Source organism: Salvelinus namaycush, chromosome 20, assembly GCF_016432855.1.
Source record: "Salvelinus namaycush isolate Seneca chromosome 20, SaNama_1.0, whole genome shotgun sequence".
Lineage (NCBI taxonomy): Eukaryota > Metazoa > Chordata > Actinopteri > Salmoniformes > Salmonidae > Salvelinus > Salvelinus namaycush.
Window position 1 is genome coordinate 30,121,309 of NC_052326.1, and position 18,823 is coordinate 30,140,131.

The 18,823-nt window shown below is 42.1% G+C and overlaps 1 protein-coding gene across 1 annotated transcript; it reads right to left on the reverse strand.

Moving 5' to 3' along the window:
• Positions 1-773: 773 nt before the first annotated feature.
• On the reverse strand, positions 774-18,542 carry LOC120064562 (isotocin receptor-like). The gene is made up of 2 exons (XM_039015152.1): positions 17,621-18,542; positions 774-1,027 (listed from the first exon to the last, which is right to left on the reverse strand). Exons 1-2 carry the CDS (start codon positions 18,540-18,542, stop codon positions 774-776), a joined length of 1,176 nt encoding a protein of 391 aa, XP_038871080.1.
• Between the last annotated feature and the right edge of the window lie 281 nt (positions 18,543-18,823).

Consider the following 18,823-nt stretch of genomic DNA (forward strand, 5'->3'; position numbering starts at 1 on the left):
AGAAGAAAATGGTAGCTAGTTTATTGAGTAGCCTTCTGTAAAATTAAGTAAGTAAACATGTACAGCATGACAGATATGGCAGTTGTCATTTCACAAACTGTGTAATAGTGGAAACGTACTGTGTGTGTGACCTAACGGATGGTGTGATGCAACAGACATGAGCAACATAGCACAGGAGACATCCTATATGTCAATATGTGCAAAGCAATGCAAGAGGAGAGTAGCTTTACCTTCAGGCTGACAAAATTAAGAAGAAATGTCACTGTCTTGGTCAGTCTTCACAATCCAAACCACCATTACAGATCTGATTGACACGAAATCTGTGGCATGGGAGGCCTATGTTAATGGACTTTAAGTCCATGGTGAGGAGAACACAGCTCCCTCCTCTCCTTGGTTGGGAGTGACAGACAGTCAGTGCTTCATTTTTCATTTACCATCTCCTGTCCTCCTCCACGGACCAAATATGTAAATCCATCAGTCTGAAAACACAATCAATGGATGACTCACTCTGAACTTTGCCTGTAAGTGGAGACGTTCAACATGTCCCCAAATAAATCTCCATCTGTACAACAATCAATTGTTCAATTTACTCTCGACAAACCATGTCTGAGACTAAAATGTAAAAATCTGTGCAATAGTTTTAGGTGAGCCTCCCCCGGAGCGGGACAACAGTAGGGGAAGGAGAAATGTGGGTTTGGGGAGGTGGTGGAGGGTGTGTGTGAGGGGTTTACAGTTCTGACTGGGGGGGTACCATTGTGGGGAGTGAAGACGTCTCATGTGGTGGAGGTCTGTGTGACGCTCCTCTGGCTACTGGTGCTCTTGATGACGTAAGTGGAGGAGTTGCTTTTGCGGCTGGAGTCGTTGTCACGTTCGCAGTGGCACTGGGAGGACTTGAGGTAGCGGGCCGAGCAGCACACAAAGTTCTGCCTCAGGTCTGAGAACAGGTGGCCCGCAAAGCACATGTAGATCCACGGGTTACAGCAACTGTTCAGACTGGCCAGCAGCATGGAGATGATGAAGGGCATGGCTGGGGAAACAAGACACACACACACACTTAGATTTTAATTGATTGCAAATTGCCAATACATTTTTAAAGATGATATCTGATTGGATCGATCGATTTCCATTGATCTCATTCACACGTTGTAATGATCTACATTTCAGACAGAGCTTAACATCTTATACACATGACAGCCGTTCTCATTATGAAATTATCCTCTGGTTCTTCTAAGGACAAACATGAGGAAACCATTTACATCTTAATTATCTCTCCCTTTCTCCTTTCTCCCTTTCACTCTTTCTCTCTCTTTCTCTTCCCCAGTGATTTTACCCACACACCGCTACTGATTGGATAGCCTATCTATGGGGCTAGTTTGGGTCCGTCAATGTGTCATTAAATGCTTTCAATATGTGTATATGCAGTGGCGGATTTAGGTATAGGCGACATGGGCAGATGCCCAGGGCGGCATCTTGCCGGGGGCGGCTGCACAAAAAAAAATTGTAATGGTGACATTTGCGTGATTGGTTTTCTATCGCTCATTTACACGTCACGTCAATGATATCATGTCAACACATGGGACTGTGGGTTAATTAACTTTGTCGGAGTGGGCGCCCTGATTCTAGTTTGTGAGCTAGGCAGGCTACTGCCTGGGAAGGTCTCCCATTCAGAAGTACGAGATGGGGAGGGGGCGGGGGTAGGTTGACCTCAGGTCTCCCCACTGGAAGCCCGAGGTAGGGGGAGTGGGGGAATCTATCAAATAGTGCACCTATACCTTTGTACAGTACTAATGCAATTAGTAAAATCATCACTACGAAATGCTACCAAATAAATCACAATGCATTCATAACACTGTGAATATATAGTTTCACAGACACATTGATGCATTTTTTTATGGTTTGTGCTAAATCGTTATAATAAAATAATATAAAACCAGTCTGCACACCACCAAGGTGAATTGGTTTAGTCTTGACTCTTGGTTGACAGTGTTGGTAGATGGGTAATGTGTTGGTGCCTGAGTGCCAAATCAACACAAATGTGTTTCTATTTGTCTTTGTTACTTCTTTTTGATATTTCAGAGGCTTATGTTTGTATTTATTTTTATATTTATATAGTTTTAAATGTTATGATTATTTATTTGTGTTGTTCCAAATATCTGAATAAAAATTACAGTTACTGCAGAATGGTGCTTTGTTGTTGGCGGGGGGGGCTGAAGGGGGGGTTCGCCCAGGGAGCCATACAAGCTAGCACCGCCACTGTGTAAATGTATGGTAGATTTAATTTTTTTAAGTCATTGGATTTTGGTGATGTTGACATTTAAAAATATTGTCCCATGTACATTGTGTAATATAGTGAAGGTCCCTAACTAGCCCCGTAAGGATATCGAATGCCTAACCAAATTGACCATGGGCATTACGATTGGGTCGCATGCAATGCAGCTGGGTTCCGAATTGATGATTACTTGGGTGCTGCCAGCTGTGGGCATTTGGGCAAGATTGAAATAAATCCAACCCAATGAAAACTGTTACTGTATCCTTCATTCTGTGACATACCATTTTTTCCTACCATCCCGCAAATCTCTGTTTGGGATGAGACTGACTTTATGACCAATTTTATCCTATTTATACTTAGTAGTCAATTTTGACACTAGAAAACATTTTATGACACATATTTTCAAAAGGAGAATTAGCTTTTTAGGGGCAATGGAATTGGAATTGGAATTATTTAATGGAATTGTCTCATCTCCTGTATTTAACATCTTCTTGGTGATGGCTAATCTCTCTCCATACGTCCCTTTCCTCCAATATTCCTCTCACATCATCTTTAATGACTGGCGCTCTAGCTCTAATACGAAGGTTGCTCAAATCTAAATCACTGGGAGCAATCGGCGGGAGGGCACAGGAGCACAACCCGAGTAAATAGGGACTAATTGATCCGTCAGTCATTAAGGCTGTGAGTTATATGAGCACAAGTGTCCAGATGTGAACACTGTAACTCATTCTTTTGTCTGGTGATTACAGTGTCAGAGCAGGGAGGACACACATTTACCGGGGATAGGGCCGACATGTGGGGGAAACAACTTTCAGTGATGCAAGAGTAAAGTGGAATTGATCTACTAGATAACTACAATGAAGAGGTAATACGAAACAAAGTAAACTCAGTCATATGACAAGTCATTATGTCCTGCAGCATTATGATATCCTGCAGCATTAGGATATCCTGCAGCGTTAGGATATCCTGCAGCATTATGATATCCTGCAGCATTAGGATGTCCTGCAGCGTTAGGATATCCTGCAGCATTATGATATCCTGCAGCATTATGATATCCTGCAGCATTATGATATCCTGCAGCATTAGGATATCCTGCAGCATTATGATATCCTGCAGCATTAGGATATCCTGCAGCATTATGATATCCTGCAGCATTAGGATATCCTGCAGCATTAGGATGTCCTGCAGCATTATGATATCCTGCAGCATTATGATATCCTGCAGCATTAGGATATCCTGCAGCATTATGATATCCTGCAGCATTAGGATGTCCTGCAGCATTAGGATATCCTGCAGCATTATGATATCCTGCAGCATTAGGATGTCCTGCAGCATTATGATATCCTGCAGCATTATGATATCCTGCAGCATTAGGATATCCTGCAGCATTAGGATGTCCTGCAGCATTATGATATCCTGCAGCATTAGGATGTCCTGCAGCATTATGATATCCTGCAGCATTAGGATATCCTGCAGCATTAGGATATCCTGCAGCATTAGGATATCCTGCAGCATTAGGATATCCTGCAGCATTAGGATGTCCTGCAGCATTATGATATCCTGCAGCATTAGGATATCCTGCAGCATTAGGATGTCCTGCAGCATTATGATATCCTGCAGCATTAGGATGTCCTGCAGCATTATGATATCCTGCAGCATTAGGATATCCTGCAGCATTAGGATATCCTGCAGCATTAGGATATCCTGCAGCATTAGGATATCCTGCAGCATTAGGATGTCCTGCAGCTAGTAAAGTAGGTACTCTGTAATTCTATTGCTTTGTAGCTTACTTTGAGCCACAAAATGACACAACTTAAATCTCAAAGGAACACAAGGCAGTATGATAAATGAATGAATAACTCAATGCGTTTCTTCTCTCATATTCATAATCTTGCTCTTGGATAGATGTGAGGTAGGGAAGGATATGAATGAATGCATCTTGGCATTGGATCGATTATCTTTTCACTGAGGCATGACAGGTGGTTGAGACCCAGAGACACCACAAGGGGCACTAAGCAGCAGTCAAACAGACAAACACAGACTAACACTTACACACAGCTTCTTTGTTCTAACTCTGTTAGGCAAAGCCAGAGCTTCCGTGTTTGGAAGTATTTACCAGTAATAATAATGGTCCAAATGTAAATTAATGTTCTGTGTATGCCACAGTACATTCAATATATACTGTATGCTATGTTAAATAGCATACAGTATATCGGCTCCTGGGGGGTGCAGTGGTCTAAGACACTGCATCTCAGTGCTAGAGGTGTCACTACAGACACCCTGGTTCAAATCCAGGCTGTATCACAACTGGCTGTGATTGACAGTCCCATAGGGCGGTGCACAATTGGCCCAGCATCATCCAGGTTTGGCTGGTGTAGGCAGTCATTGTAAATAAGCATTTGTTCTTAACTGACTTGCCTAGTTAAATACATGTCTTGCCAGATCATGTCTATAAAAATGTTTTATGGCTTTGTAAAAGGTGGAGCATGGCTGAGAATGGGGCCAAGATGTCATTTGAAGGAAGGAATTATGATGATAAATAACCTTTGGTAGATTAGCTCATGGTGCCGTTTACCAGGAGACGATCAATCACACTAAACTGGCAAATTAGAATCTTTCCCTTGATTCGTAAATCTGCTGTCAGGTCCTGTACTGACTGGTAGCCACGGTTTAGGCTCTTTAGCACATTCATAAAGGCTGACACAACATCAAACTATTTTATTTCCTCTTCTAAGAAAGACAATTATTTACAATCATCTGAGTTTAATATCAAGACTGCACTTCACATGATTCACTGCCAGAGAAGCTAAGCAGTAGAATTCCAAAACAAGACTCTGTTTTGGCTCTCAGCCAACCACTGACCTGGCTATCAGATGCACTACACTATTAACTCCTTAAATGGAAGCTGGTACAATAACTCTCTATTTAGTCTCTGATCACATGATTGTTTGAGTCGACACAACTGAAAAGGACTTCCGTGTTTTAATAAAAAGGCACATCTAACATTATATTTAATAACACTTTACTAAGGCCTCCACAGTGCTAGCTGTGCCACTAGAGATTCTGAGTTTGAGTCCAGGCTCTGTCGCAGCTGTCTGCGACCGGAAGACCCATGGGGCGGTCCACAATTGGCCCAGCGTTGTCCGGGTTAGGAGAGGGTTTGGCCGGCAGAGATGTCTTTGTCCCATCATATATGGTGTTTCCTCTGACATAGTGGTGCAGCTGGCTTCCAGGTTAAGTGGGCATTGTGTCAAGAAGCAGTGCGGCTTGGTTGGGTTGTGTTTCAGAGGATGCACGGCTCTCGACCTTCGCCTCTCCAGAGTCTGTACAGGAGATGCAATTGGATACCATGAAATTGGGGGAGAAAAGGGGGTAAAAAAAAGGGGGGGGGAAAATAAAACTTTACTTTTCGAATGACTATATCAATAATGAGGCTTGGTGTCTCTTTAGTAAAGCTTCTTTAAATGCAGGGAGGAGCACACCGTGGCCATGGACAAAAGGAGTCCATGGGGACAAGGCAGACTTGTAGAGGAAATTAATATTCATTACATACTAAACTGTTTAATTAGACATACTGTTTTTTATTTAAATAATTGTCCATTGCTACATGCTAGTATTTTTTACTGATACAAACTTTTTGGGTGCGACCGCAGTATGTGACCTCCTGTTTTTGCGATGGGCAGGAATTTAGCTATGTGGGAATTGCTGGGAGGAACAGAGAATGGTGGCAATATCAGCTATCTTGATCTACACAGACGAGCTAAATTACTTTTAACAACTCTGTTCCCAGGGCCTGTTTCTGTACAACTGCTAACTGTCACAAAGATATAAGGATGTACTTACTATAAAAGGAGAGAGACAACTCTGTTCGTTGAGCTTTCAACTCTGAACTATTCTTAGTAATGGTTGATTCCTTCATTTCTGCAAATCTTATAATAAAGTTGTTGTTTGAAAGAATCTGCAGTCTCTCTTACTATAGAATTTCTACCACAGAATGCTGATCGATGGAGTCACTGCCAGTCAGCATCACACAGCAGAGCAGAGGGTGAGGCAACTTGGGGAGTATGAAGGCTGTACACTCAGGTATGGATGGGCATGGACACAACTCATAGATGGGATGCTGCAGAGCAGCACCTGATAATCAATATTGAGACAACATAGGCAGTAAACTTTGTCTTGGTCAAAAAAAATACGGTTTAGCCAGTTTTCTTCATTATATTGCCATTCAAAACAAATTACAATATAGTGCTAAACCCACAGGAACAATGAGCTTGTTCCTGTGGGTTTAGCACTATATTGTAAAATATTGTAAAAAAAGACTATAGTACTGTAGTATTACTATATGTATATATTATACAGTGAGTGTACAAAACATTAAGAACACCTTCCTAATATTGAGTTATACCCCCAGGAGGTCACATACATAGCTTTCACCTGCATTTCACGGTAAGGTCTACATCTGTTGTATTCGGCGCATGTGACAAATAACATTTGATTTCATTTGACTTGATTCACCTGGTGAGTCTATGTTTTGTACACTGTGTGTGTGTGTGATTATGTATTTACATGTGTGCACTCTAGAGTGTGTTTGTTTATATGAGTATGAGAAGGTATTCAAGTCCTAAATCCCTTACATTTGAGCTATGGTACTGTTGTGTAGCAAGAGGGAGGAAGCACAGGTCCACATGAAGCTTCAATCAATGATATTGCTGTGGGTTGCTGTTTGGGAATCATGTTTCTGCTGAGTTCATCCCTTTTCAGGGAAAGCAGGAAACAGAGAACTTTAATTTTTGTGTTTGCAGTTTGATTTTATTGCGAGAGTGGTGGAAAATTATCTTATTTGAGCCCATCTCTGGGGAGCCAATGTATAACGGTTTTCGAGGAGGAAAAACACCACTGACAACCATTCTGTACTGATGTTTTCAATTTACAGTTTAGCTTCTCTGTGGCAAGAAAAGGAAGCTACAGGTTATTTTAGCTCTATCAAGGGGTATGTCAAATAATCTGCTCTGTAATAAAGTGTCATGACTTAAATCCTACATTATAGTTTCATCAGAATAGTATTACAAGTGTGTCTTGATAGGTTGTTATCTGAATGTGAATAGGTGTAATGCTGACATCATTATCTGCCATGATGGAGGTAATAGGCAGTGTGATGTGGTCCTTATCAAACATTAGCAAAGTACTGCATGTGTTACTAATGGCCTCCTCAGTAATAGCCATTAGTCTGTACGGCTGTCTGGGCTCACTCTGCTGGCTGTGGTGTTGCTAGCTAATGGATACCTTATCTCTCCATAGCCACATGCAGCCAGGTTCTCTTCCATAATGGCTGCTTTCAAATAGTTTATAAGCTACTTTTTTTCCATTTTAAAGCCAATATATTATGGATTTTCCAATTGTATTTTATGGAAACGTATAGTGAAAATAAACTATTTGCACCATGTTGCATCCCATGTGTATCCGTGAGAGTTAATGCTCAATATGGCAATATAACTGCATCGGCCTTACTGCTGTTAGCCCATAGAAACTCAACAAATAAAAGATTCACTACATGGAACAACAGATAGTCTAACGTGTGCTCTGGGAGTCGTGAAGCAAGGTCAGGGAGTGAATCATTTAATCAATAAACGGAACATAATACAAAACAAGAAACACGAACAACGCACAGACATGAAACTGAAACAACAACACCTGGGGAAGGAACCGAAGGGAGTGACATAAATAGAGCAAGTAATCTAGGAGGTGATGGAGTCCAGGTGAATGTCATTAGGCACTGATGCACGTGACGATGGTGGCAGGTGTGCGCAATAATCAGCAGCCTGGTGACCTAGAGGCCGGAGAGGGAGCACACGTGACAGTACACCCTCCCCGATGCGCTGCTTCAGCTGTAGGATGCCGACCAAAATGACAATCCAGGGGATCAGGAGCGAACCGGTCACCTCTGCTGAGGCGCGGGAACCTGTCAATCCAGCTGAGGCGCGGGAGCATCGCGACCTAGAGGGCTGGAGAGAGAGCACACGTGGCAGTACCTCCTAACTGGCACGGGGCTCCAGCCGCAGGACGCCAACCAAAGGGACGATCCCGGGGAACAGGAGCGGACCGGTTGCCTCCGCTGAGGCGCAGAAACCTGACAAACCGGCTGAGGCGTGAGATCCTGATGACCCGGCTGAAAACTCCCTGGTTGCATTGGCTGAGGCACGGGAACCTTTTCACCCAGCTGAGGCATGGGAGCCTATCGATCCCACTGAGGCATGGGAACCTGTCAAGCCAGCTGAGGCATGAGAGTCCGACGAACCGCCTGAGGCCTCCCTGGTAGCTCCGGTACTGACACCCGGACCCAACATCACCTCCAACACAAAAACAAAAAAAACACTCCCTGATGCTTCCCTTTGGTGAGGCGTTATTCTGTAACATGTGCGCTGGGAGTCGGGAAGCAAGTCCAGGGAGTGAATCATTTAATCAATAAACATAAGCACACGTGACATAGTCCAAAAATAAATCAAAAGGAAGTTGGTTTTAAGGTGTCTGTTCTATATCAGAAAGATATAATAAAGATCAGGAAATTATTATTTATTTATTTTGCCCATACAAAATATTTGGGGGCACTAAACCACTTCCACTGTACTTCCTTCAGATGAGTCTTTTGAGGCTGGTGCAAAACAGGTCTCATCTTTCCATAGAGTGGTCATATTCGTCTGTAGGCCAAACCATGCTGACGCTACAGACGTTTCCGTGACAAGACCGATTTTCGGGATGTCTCATGGTCTGACAAACACAGCTGTAGCTTGGCCACCTTCCAACGCATATGTTGAAGGCTGCCATTGCGGTGGATGCGGTGGATTGAGACGCAGCCCATGCAAAAACTGTTATCTCTAGCTTAAACAGATGGATTTGGATGATTTTTTTTGATTATGCTAAATATATTTCCATGGGGGCGCGGACATCTCCTCTACTTTTTTTTTTAAAGATAACTTTGGCTGAGAATTGTTATTTCTATAGTTTTCCATACACTTGTAATGCAAGATTGTTTGGGGATTCTAATAACTGTTTACCACCTCGTTTTATTTCCTGGTGTTTGTCTTGAAATGTTGGGAAATCATTTGTGATGCTGCTGCTGTGGGAATCAGAAGGGAACAGAACAGAAGAGAACAGTTGTGTAAAGTGTGATTGACTGGGTATTGAACCCTGGTCATACCGTATATTAGTAAAGAACAAGAAAACTCCCAATTCACCGCTTTATTGACAATGTTTCAATCCGAAACGGATCTTCATCAGGTCAAACAAACAAACTGAGTGCTCACATGCCAAAATATACACATTTCACCTCACATGACCATTACGGACATGACGCATGCTGGGTGCAAAAACAATTTGTGTGTCTCTAATAATTGAATAACAATGCGATTGGTACATGTAGTAGTTCCAGAAAATAATATATATATACCAAATGACCAAGTAGGTGACCTGGAAGGCAAGACAAATCAAAAGGACATACAGTGTTTCCTCCTTTAAAAGTTGCGTCATACTGCAGCACACCTTGCGGACTGCTGCAGAATTCTATGGCACATTATTTAATTGTCAGCCATTTTCACCATTAATGCAAGTTAGTGCTAGTTTGACCACTAGAGGGCATCTTTGAGAAGCATTTGATAGTCTTCAATATTGGCATTACTAGAGAATTTAAAACCTTTCTTGTAAGAACATAGTATATGGGATTGATTTTAATAAATTTAGCTTAATTAATTTGATTAATATTATGGTGTTTCTGTTCCAAGAAGGCTACAGTACTAAGAGCATAAGAGGATTGGAGGATTCTAAATTAATATCTAAGGGGCATAACATTTCCACACCCTAATTGTAGTGTAACCAATACCCAAACGGAGATTCAGTGAAAATAAAAATCTCATTGATTTATCAAGACCGGTCCCCATGCTTGTTTCATATCAGCGCAAAACGATGCTGAAATAGTTATTGCTTCAAATCCTATTGCTTCTAACTTCAATATGCTTTTTAAATATATAAGGATGGAATGGAAAATATGGCGCTGTACAACGTGACAGTCAGGAGTAGGCTGCAGTACTGGGCTATTCAACTAAAGAATCCTCGTGTCGTGCGGTCACGTGGGAGACCGGGGTTCAATTCCCTGATAGGGAGGAAGGAGTAGGCTGTCCTTGTAAAAGATAATGTGTTCTTAACTGACTTTCTTAGTTAAATAAAGGTTACACTAAGAGCATAACATTTCTACACCCAAATGGAGATTCAGTGAATATAAAAATCTCTTTGATTAATCAAGACCAGTCCCCATGCTTGTCTCAGAGCAGTGTGAAACATTGCTAAAATAGTTGTATCCTAATGCTTCTAACTTCAATATGCTCATTAAATAAATCAGACCTACACCCACTTTTAACAGCACATTACTCAACACTGGTGAGACTCATGTCGCCTATGGTAGGCCTACAGTATATCAACAAATAAGACGTGACTCTCCGCCAATAATTACATATAGAGGATTGGAGGATTCTAAATTAAAACCAAAAGCCTCCTCATGGGTCTCCCAGTGGCAGCCAGCACAGGTTTTGAACCTCCATCTGTAACAATGCATTTTGAACTGCGATGCAGTATCTTAGACAGCTGCGTCACTCGAGAGGCCTCATTCACAACGTATCAAAATACAGAGAGATGTTGGCTTATATTCAGTCAACACATATATTTTAAGAATATCATGGAATATAATTGAACATTTTCGTTTCTCCATGCTTGTCTCAGAGAAATGCGAAACGGTGCTGAAATAGTCATCCACAGCGGGTAGGCTATATATAACGATATTTTGGACATTATTATTTATTTTTTTTAAACGACAGTGAGCGATTGTAATCTGAATAAAGGCCAAACAATATTTATAAAGTCCAAAATATAGCCCTGCTAATAGCCATAATGGCGTTGTACAACGTGACCATGTGTGTTTGAAAGAGTATTTTCCAGTAAGCAACAATTTGTTTACCTTCATTAGACAACTTTGTTCTGATATTTCTCTAATTCAGTGATATTTTTTTCCCATAGTAATTCGTTATGGATCCATAACTAAATAAACATTGGCATTTTGAAAGAGTATTTTTATCATTATTTTATTAACGAAAGCATCAACATGATGATGAAGAAATACAGTACTGTACAGTATATACATTTGTATACATTTGTATAATAAAGCATTTAAAGCATTTTGAAGATATAAGCCACCTGCATTTGTTTATTAGGCTGTAGCAGAACAGCCCTTGCTGTGCCTAGTGAGTAGTTGGTCAAGTTCTGTTGCCAGAAGAGGAATAGAAATGGCAGGGTGAACCGACGACCTGATGAACCCGCCAGGTATGTTGACTCTGCCTGTCGGAGGTGGAGTTCCAGAGCTCACAGGTGTGCCTGGCATGGATCCTCGCCCTCTCCAACGCGTCATTCTCCACCTTACTCTCCGCCGATGCCGCCTGGCTCTGGACCAATGGATCAGCTGTCGCCCGTACCTCTGCCCTCAGATAATGTTTCTCTTTCTGCTGGTTTGCCTTCAATGACTCGATCTCGGTCTTCAAAGTTTGAATCTGATCCATGTGCACCTTCATCAGATGAGCAGAATGCTACCGCCCTGAGCCCCCTTCGATTACAATGGCCTATGATAGAAACGGTTGATCAATTAAGAATTAAAAGTGACTCCAACATACACATGCTGCGTATACATTTTAAGAATCTAGCAAAACACACCGTTTTCTTGGCAACCATGCGTTTTTTCAGTGCAGTCCGTTGTCCAGCCGTTTGCTACCCAGTGGGGCGGGGTGGGGGTCCACCACCCCTCCCTTCCTCCAGCTCCCTTCCCCATGGGGTAGGTCCGTCTTCTGTGCACGGCTCTGCGGCCCATCCCGTGCCCCCTGCCCTCGTGCCTTGAACCTTGCACGCCCGTACATAATTCTAAATTAATAATACTAATCGCTTTGTTTAAAAAATAACAATATTTTGGAGATTATTTTGTTTTCAAATAACGTAAAATTAGTTATTGTAAGGCCAAAAAGACCATTCTTGTTACTAATTTGCAAATAAAGCCAGTTTGTTATTTAAAATGCTTTCTTTCTGTTTTTAGAGGGAGAGAAACCAAAAACCTACAGTCAAGGCCAGCACCGGGATTGAACCAGCATCTGTAGCAACACAGCTTCCACTGCAATGCAGTGTCTTAGACCGTTGTGCCACTAAGGCACTGTACTGTACACCATGACTGGTCGGGAGTAGGCTACAGTACTACAGAGACACAGTAGCACCTTGGGACCCAAAAGCATAATCAGTGGTATAACTCCCCCTTGCGCTGGTCTGGAGCAATGAAGTAGTGACGCAGGGTACTGTACTAAACCACAAATGAAGTCCCACAGCGTAATTGCAAAACTTTTAGTGGAGCAACCACATTATTGGCTAATGGGGAGGCTATTTTTTAGGGGTGTAGGGTGGAAGCACGGATCTTTACAGGAAGCAGACAGACAGGAATTCCCTGTTACACGGAGACCGCTCCTACCCTTCACCCCTAGAAAAAGCCTCCCAATTAGCCAATACAGTCGCATACACAGAATTTGTACTACACAAAGTGACTATGACAAACAAGCCGACTATCTGGATGAGCGTTTCAGACAACGGGGATACCCAGAGGAATGGCTGCATGACGCAAGGGAACTTTATAAAAATATGACCCAGGACGACAGCCTCACACCCAAACTGCCCCGCCCTCCCAACCAAAGCGTTCAATGCTTCCTTCAATACTCCCCACTTGGTAAACAGCTCGACCACATCATTAAAAAACACTGGCACATCTTGAGCACTGATCCACAACTGGAAAAGATGTTTAAAGAACCATGCACCCAACATAAGTCAAATGGTGGTGAGGTATGATCTTCCACCAGTGCCACATAGTATCTTTCTTGACAATGTGCACAGTGGCGGTGCTAGCTAGTATGGCTCCCAGGGCGAAGCCCCCCGCCAACAACAAAGCACCATTCTGCCGTAACTGTCATTTTTATTCAGACATTTGGAACCACACAAATAATTTATCATAACATTTAAAACTATATAAATATAAAAATATATACAAAAATAAGACTCATAAATATCAAAAAGAAGTAACAAAGACAAATAGAAACAAATTCCTAAATTCCCCAACACTGTCAACCAAGAGTCAAGACTAAACCAATTCACCTTGGTGGTGTGCAGACTGGTTTTATATTATTCTTAACGATTTAGCACAAACCAGAAATAATGCAACAATATGTCTGTGAAACTATATATTCACAATATTATGAATGAATGTGCCAAATGGTTTATTTGGTAGCATTTCGTAGTGTGACTGATTTTGCTAATTGCATTAGTACTGTACAAAGTTAGAGGTGCCCTATTTCATAGATTCTCCCCTCCCCTACCTCAGGCTTCCAGTGGGGAGACCTGAGGTTAACCTTGGTGTAATGTGTATGCCTTCTGGACAGTAATTATAGGCCAATTTGGTTATAAAGGAATGTAAACAAAAATGGCATGCAAAACTCGAACTGCCAGCGGCGACCTGTCATTCAGGGCAGAGCCCCACCGGTTTTGAGCTCCACATTTTTAGCAAAAATAAATAAAGTACAATTTGGGCTTGCCTGTTTTGCATGTTATTTTGGCATTAATATGTGTCACATATCAGTTTGAAAACAATGTAAAAAAAAAATATATATATATAATTGAGTTAATAAAGCTGCATACAAACGTGGTCTCTTTTCTGTTTTCTTGAGTAAGACAGCTCCAAAATGTAGGTGTTTCAGCCTAGCTCAGTGCTTTCTGTGGTGGTGGGGCAAGCCAGCAGAAAATACGGAGCGTTGTGCCGTGATTGGCTCTGTCACGCCTGCTCACGTTCTTCCCCCCCTTGTCACGCGCATCAGTGATTTATTGGACTCACCTGGACTCAATTACATGTTTATTACCTCCCCTATTTTTGTCAGTTCCCCAACTCTGTTCCCCTCTGCTGCAGTAATTGTCTTACATCTGTGTATTACACGGTTCTGACGCTGTTCCTGTCCTGTTCCATGTCTGTTCCTAATTAAATGTTGACTCCCCGTACCTGCTTCTCTACTCCAGTGTCGGTCCTCACAGGCTCAGTGTTCTGTCCCTCATGGGGACACTATGTCACCTCAAATATTCAAGCCCCTTTGGGTGCTGCCATAGAGTTACATTAGAAGTGCCCACCAAGAAGGTCATTGGCCACAGATAAAATTACATCCAATCATGTTTTATCTACATTAGCTTTGATTGGACTGATCATGTCAACATCATACTTTCAAAATCTTAGCTAGCAGTCATCATCATGAATCCGGTCGACAATCTACTGGCAAATCCTTTTTAATCCTTGTCAAATGAAGATAAATAATTAATAGAAATTATAGATAAAATGTAGCTGGTGCTCATTGGCCATTGGACATAAACATTAACACACAACAAGTAGGAAATTGCAACTTCAACAATGAGTGGTTTGGAAGGAATCAGTGGCTAACTGCAAGCATTGCAAAGCAATCACTAGCCTGCTGTTCAGTGGAGTGGCTGTGTGGTCCCAAGTCTAAGATTAAGGGTCTCTTTTCCTAGTTCAAAATTATAAACATTCAACATTGGCCATGCTGTCAATGAAGCATGATTTGTGCTGCACTCAAAACAACTGTTAACTCGGAACTGCAAAATCTGACTTTAGTGAGTTCAAGATAACTGAGAACTCGGGGAAAAACGAGCCACGACTGGAAAAATACGTTTTGAACTTTCATCCAACTCGGAATTGTAAATTGGGAACTCGGGCCTCTTTCTAGAGCTATGACCTGAAGATCACTGGCGTCATCATGATTCAACCCTTTTTTCTGCGAGTTCCCAGTTGTCTTGAAAGCACCATAAATCCAGAGAATGCCAGACTTTGATGACAAAGTTTGATGACAAAATTTGCCCACAAGTAGGACCACCACTTCAAGTGAGCACAGCACAACAAGGTGAGTCCTAAAATGTATTGTATGCTTCTGCATAAATTATGTAATATGCCAGAGAGATATGTATACTGTAGCTAAGAAAGTAATACTAAGTGTATGTTATGTAGTAAGCTGTTAGTAGCCCATGTGCCTCACTCTAATAATTTGGTTTATTTTCACCTCTTAAAATGTTACTTACTGTTCTGACTTGGTGGTGCACATGTAGCCTATAACCTGTTTTTGAGAACCGTAATCATCAAATCAAATCAAATCTTATTGGTCACATAAACATGGTTAGCAGATGTTAATGCGAGTGTAGCGAAATGCTTGTGCTTCTAGTTCCGACCATGCAGTAATATCTAACAAGTAATCTAACAATTTCACAACTTTACACACAAGTGTAAAGGAATTAATACGAATATGTACATATAAATATATGGATGAGCGATGGCCAAATGACATAGGCAAGATGAGAATATTGTAAGAGCTTTCATTGTTTGCTTATATGCCCCTTTTATTTATCTTATGGTTCTGACTTGGTGTACAGGGAGAACACTGTAAGATGTTCTGAATTCTTTCGCTGTACATTTCAAAAGTGTTGAACAAATAATTATATTGACTATGTCTGTCCTAGCTCGCTCATTAATGTCTTAATCGAAATTATGGATTTCCTCTTATTCGCTTTTCGTCCCCTTATGCCATAGTTTGTACATCTCAATTGTCAGTAGAAACCACATTTGTTTAAGCAAGTCAGCCATATCAGCTATGTTTTTTTTTAAGACAGTAAATGAGGCTGAATGAACTGTTTCGCTGCCAGACAAGGCTCTGCTGATAGCCAGGCATAGCAGTGGTAATGTGTTGGAAATGCTGTTGGGACTCTGTTGTTGGGACAGCTTTATGTAGGACCTAGCAGTTTGTGGGCACCGTTTGTCACCGTTATAGTGCAATTAATGTATTGTTTAGTGTTGTGTTGTGCACTGGCTTTGCTGGCATGCATCCCACTCTTTTTTTTGTTGCACCACCAAGATTTATATGCTAAAATCGCCACTGCCAACAGCAATAGCATATTTGACGAAAACCAATGAGTTAATGAATAACATTGGATGTGGCCATAAAGCGGGTCATTAAGAGATTAATTGCAGTGGACTGTCTGCTGCTCCATCGAAGAGCTCTAGGGTGTCGTGCGGTGCGGCTGCCCTGTGTGCTGGACTGAGGAGATGACATGCGTGGCCCCACTCTTGCGCGCCGATGTGCCTCCCAGGTAACAATAGCTCGGCGTACATGTATACTCAAACTAATGATTAACTGCAGGCAGACTCGGATGGTTGGGCTTCAGAGATGCGCGCAAACCACGCAGGTTACACTCATGAAAGACTGCTTCCAGTGACTTATTTTGGTAGCATGTAAATTATCGTGCGTAGGATAATTTGCTTCGCTTCAGTGGAGGGGTATTATAGCCTAATAAGATCACTGTTGTCAATGTTGATGTTGTTCGTTACAGAGAGTGAATCAAATGGACGGTGGTGGTGTTTTTTTGTCTTCATAAAACAAACTGTACCAATTCTTGAAAACCATTGTCAAATTCAAAACTTTTCAAAAATGAAGGATATGTTGATGGCTTATATAGGGATATATGAAATTAATAAAACGAATAATGTTTTTTTTGCAAATGTAACATTATGCCATACATATTCGGATCGTTGCACCCGCGTCTCCACAAGTCACAATAACATTCGATAGGTGGGCAGAGCTTCATTTGCAACATGGCATTTTGGTTGGCTGGAGGCCTATAATGAGATGTTGCGGAATTATCTAAATTTATGTAATTTCATCCACTGCCTGTGTGGGTGGGCGGCTACTCCATATGATGCGTCTAATCTTACAATGGCATACATTCTCTGATGTTCCTCAGGTTGGCCAACATTTCATGGGTAAAAGTGCAGTGTCCAATATTGTGCGAATTTCAATTGACTGTCAATGGCAAAGGTTGTATAGTGTATCTTTGTATATTTGTATTACCATCGAGGCTATTAGCTATTCGTAATTATTAAAGTATTTACGTAAACCATTACTGGAGCTGTGGGCTGCTCCGGTGCCCAGAATGCCGAAGTCTGATAAATAATAGTACACCGCATGCAACATTACGCACGCCGCATGATAAACCCCAAGGCAGAATACGTTCTGAGCGTTTTAAATTAACCATGGACATTCATTGTCGTTTAACTTTAAAATGTACATATTAATAATTGCTTCAGTCTAGAATTGCGAAGCCCATCGTTAAAGTAGCTCCTATTACGCACATAAGCTCACCACACTGCATTTTACTTGTTCTTTTCGAGGTGGAGTTTAAATTTACCTTCCCGGGGCGCCGCTGGATCCCAAGCCGTCCACATCTGCACGGTGAAGAAAGGTGTCCAGCAAACAATATACGCCAGGACTATGACAAATGTCATTTTAACGGTGGTTATCTTCGCTTTGGAGATGAGCTTTACACTGCTCACCCGGGCGAGCGCATGACCTTTCGAAGTCTTCGGGGTGAGGCTTATGCACTGGTCCCTCTTGGTTTTCATTCTAAAGTTTTGCCATATCTTAAAGCTTATTAGCCCATAGCAAAGGCTCAGTATGGCAACTGGTATGATGTAGATGGTAAGGCTAATCCAAGTTATATACGCTTTGGCACCCCAGGGCTCAACGAAGTCACCCCAACAGTCATACACTCCGGCTCCAACATCCTTCAGAGAAAATATGTACATCTGTGGGCTGCTGAACAATAGGCTGAGGACCCACGATATAATCACATAGAAGCGGTCCTTTCTCTTGTGCAGAGACCGAAGCGGCTGACAAATCGCCAAGCACCTGTCTACGGACATCAAAACAAGCACATAGGTAGAGGCGAACATCCCGACGATTTGAAGGTATTTCACCAACCTGCACAGGATATCGGGTCCATAGAAACGGAAAGTAATGTCCCAGATAAGTTGTGGCAGGACCTGAAATATAGCCACCACCAGATCCGCGATGCTGAGGTGTTTCATGAAGTAGTACATTCGGGACTGTGTGTGCTTGGTGGTGTGAATGGCCACCAGAACGCACAGGTTCCCAGCCAGGGCCAGGAACAGGACCAGGGCGAGCACGGTCACCTCCACTTTAGCCACCTCGTCGTTCCGTTTCAGGGGGTTAGTCTGGTTTCCCCCGGTGGTCCCGTTGCCAAGGGTTGAGTTCCTCCAGGATTTGTTGAATGACCAAAAGTCCTGCTCATTTAATATGGTACTTTCCATTGTGTTGACCGTATCCTCTGCCAGTCCGCGTGCGACGCCCAAAATTCAATTGCAGCAATGTTCAGCCACCGGTAAACAGTGGAGGGTTGTTTTAAAGTACCGCGTATTCTTTGCCTCTTCGTCTAACAGGTGTCAAGGCAAAGCGTCCTAGTGTGGAGCTGTGTTGTTACCTTTTACGCACGTGGGAAAATGTAATCGCAATTTTGCGCTGAAGCCTTATTTCTTATTCATATCCGAATAGGATCAGACACTGAAGGAGAGGAAATAGAGGAAACACATAA

Coding starts and splice junctions, on each gene's coding strand:
- LOC120064562 (XM_039015152.1), bottom strand. CDS start 18,542: ATGGAAAGTACCATATTAAATGAGCAGGACTTTTGGTCATTCAACAAA. Junction 1,028..17,620: donor TCCAGCGGCGCCCCGGGAAG/GTAAATTTAAAC, acceptor TTGTTTCCCCAG/CCATGCCCTTCATCATCTCC.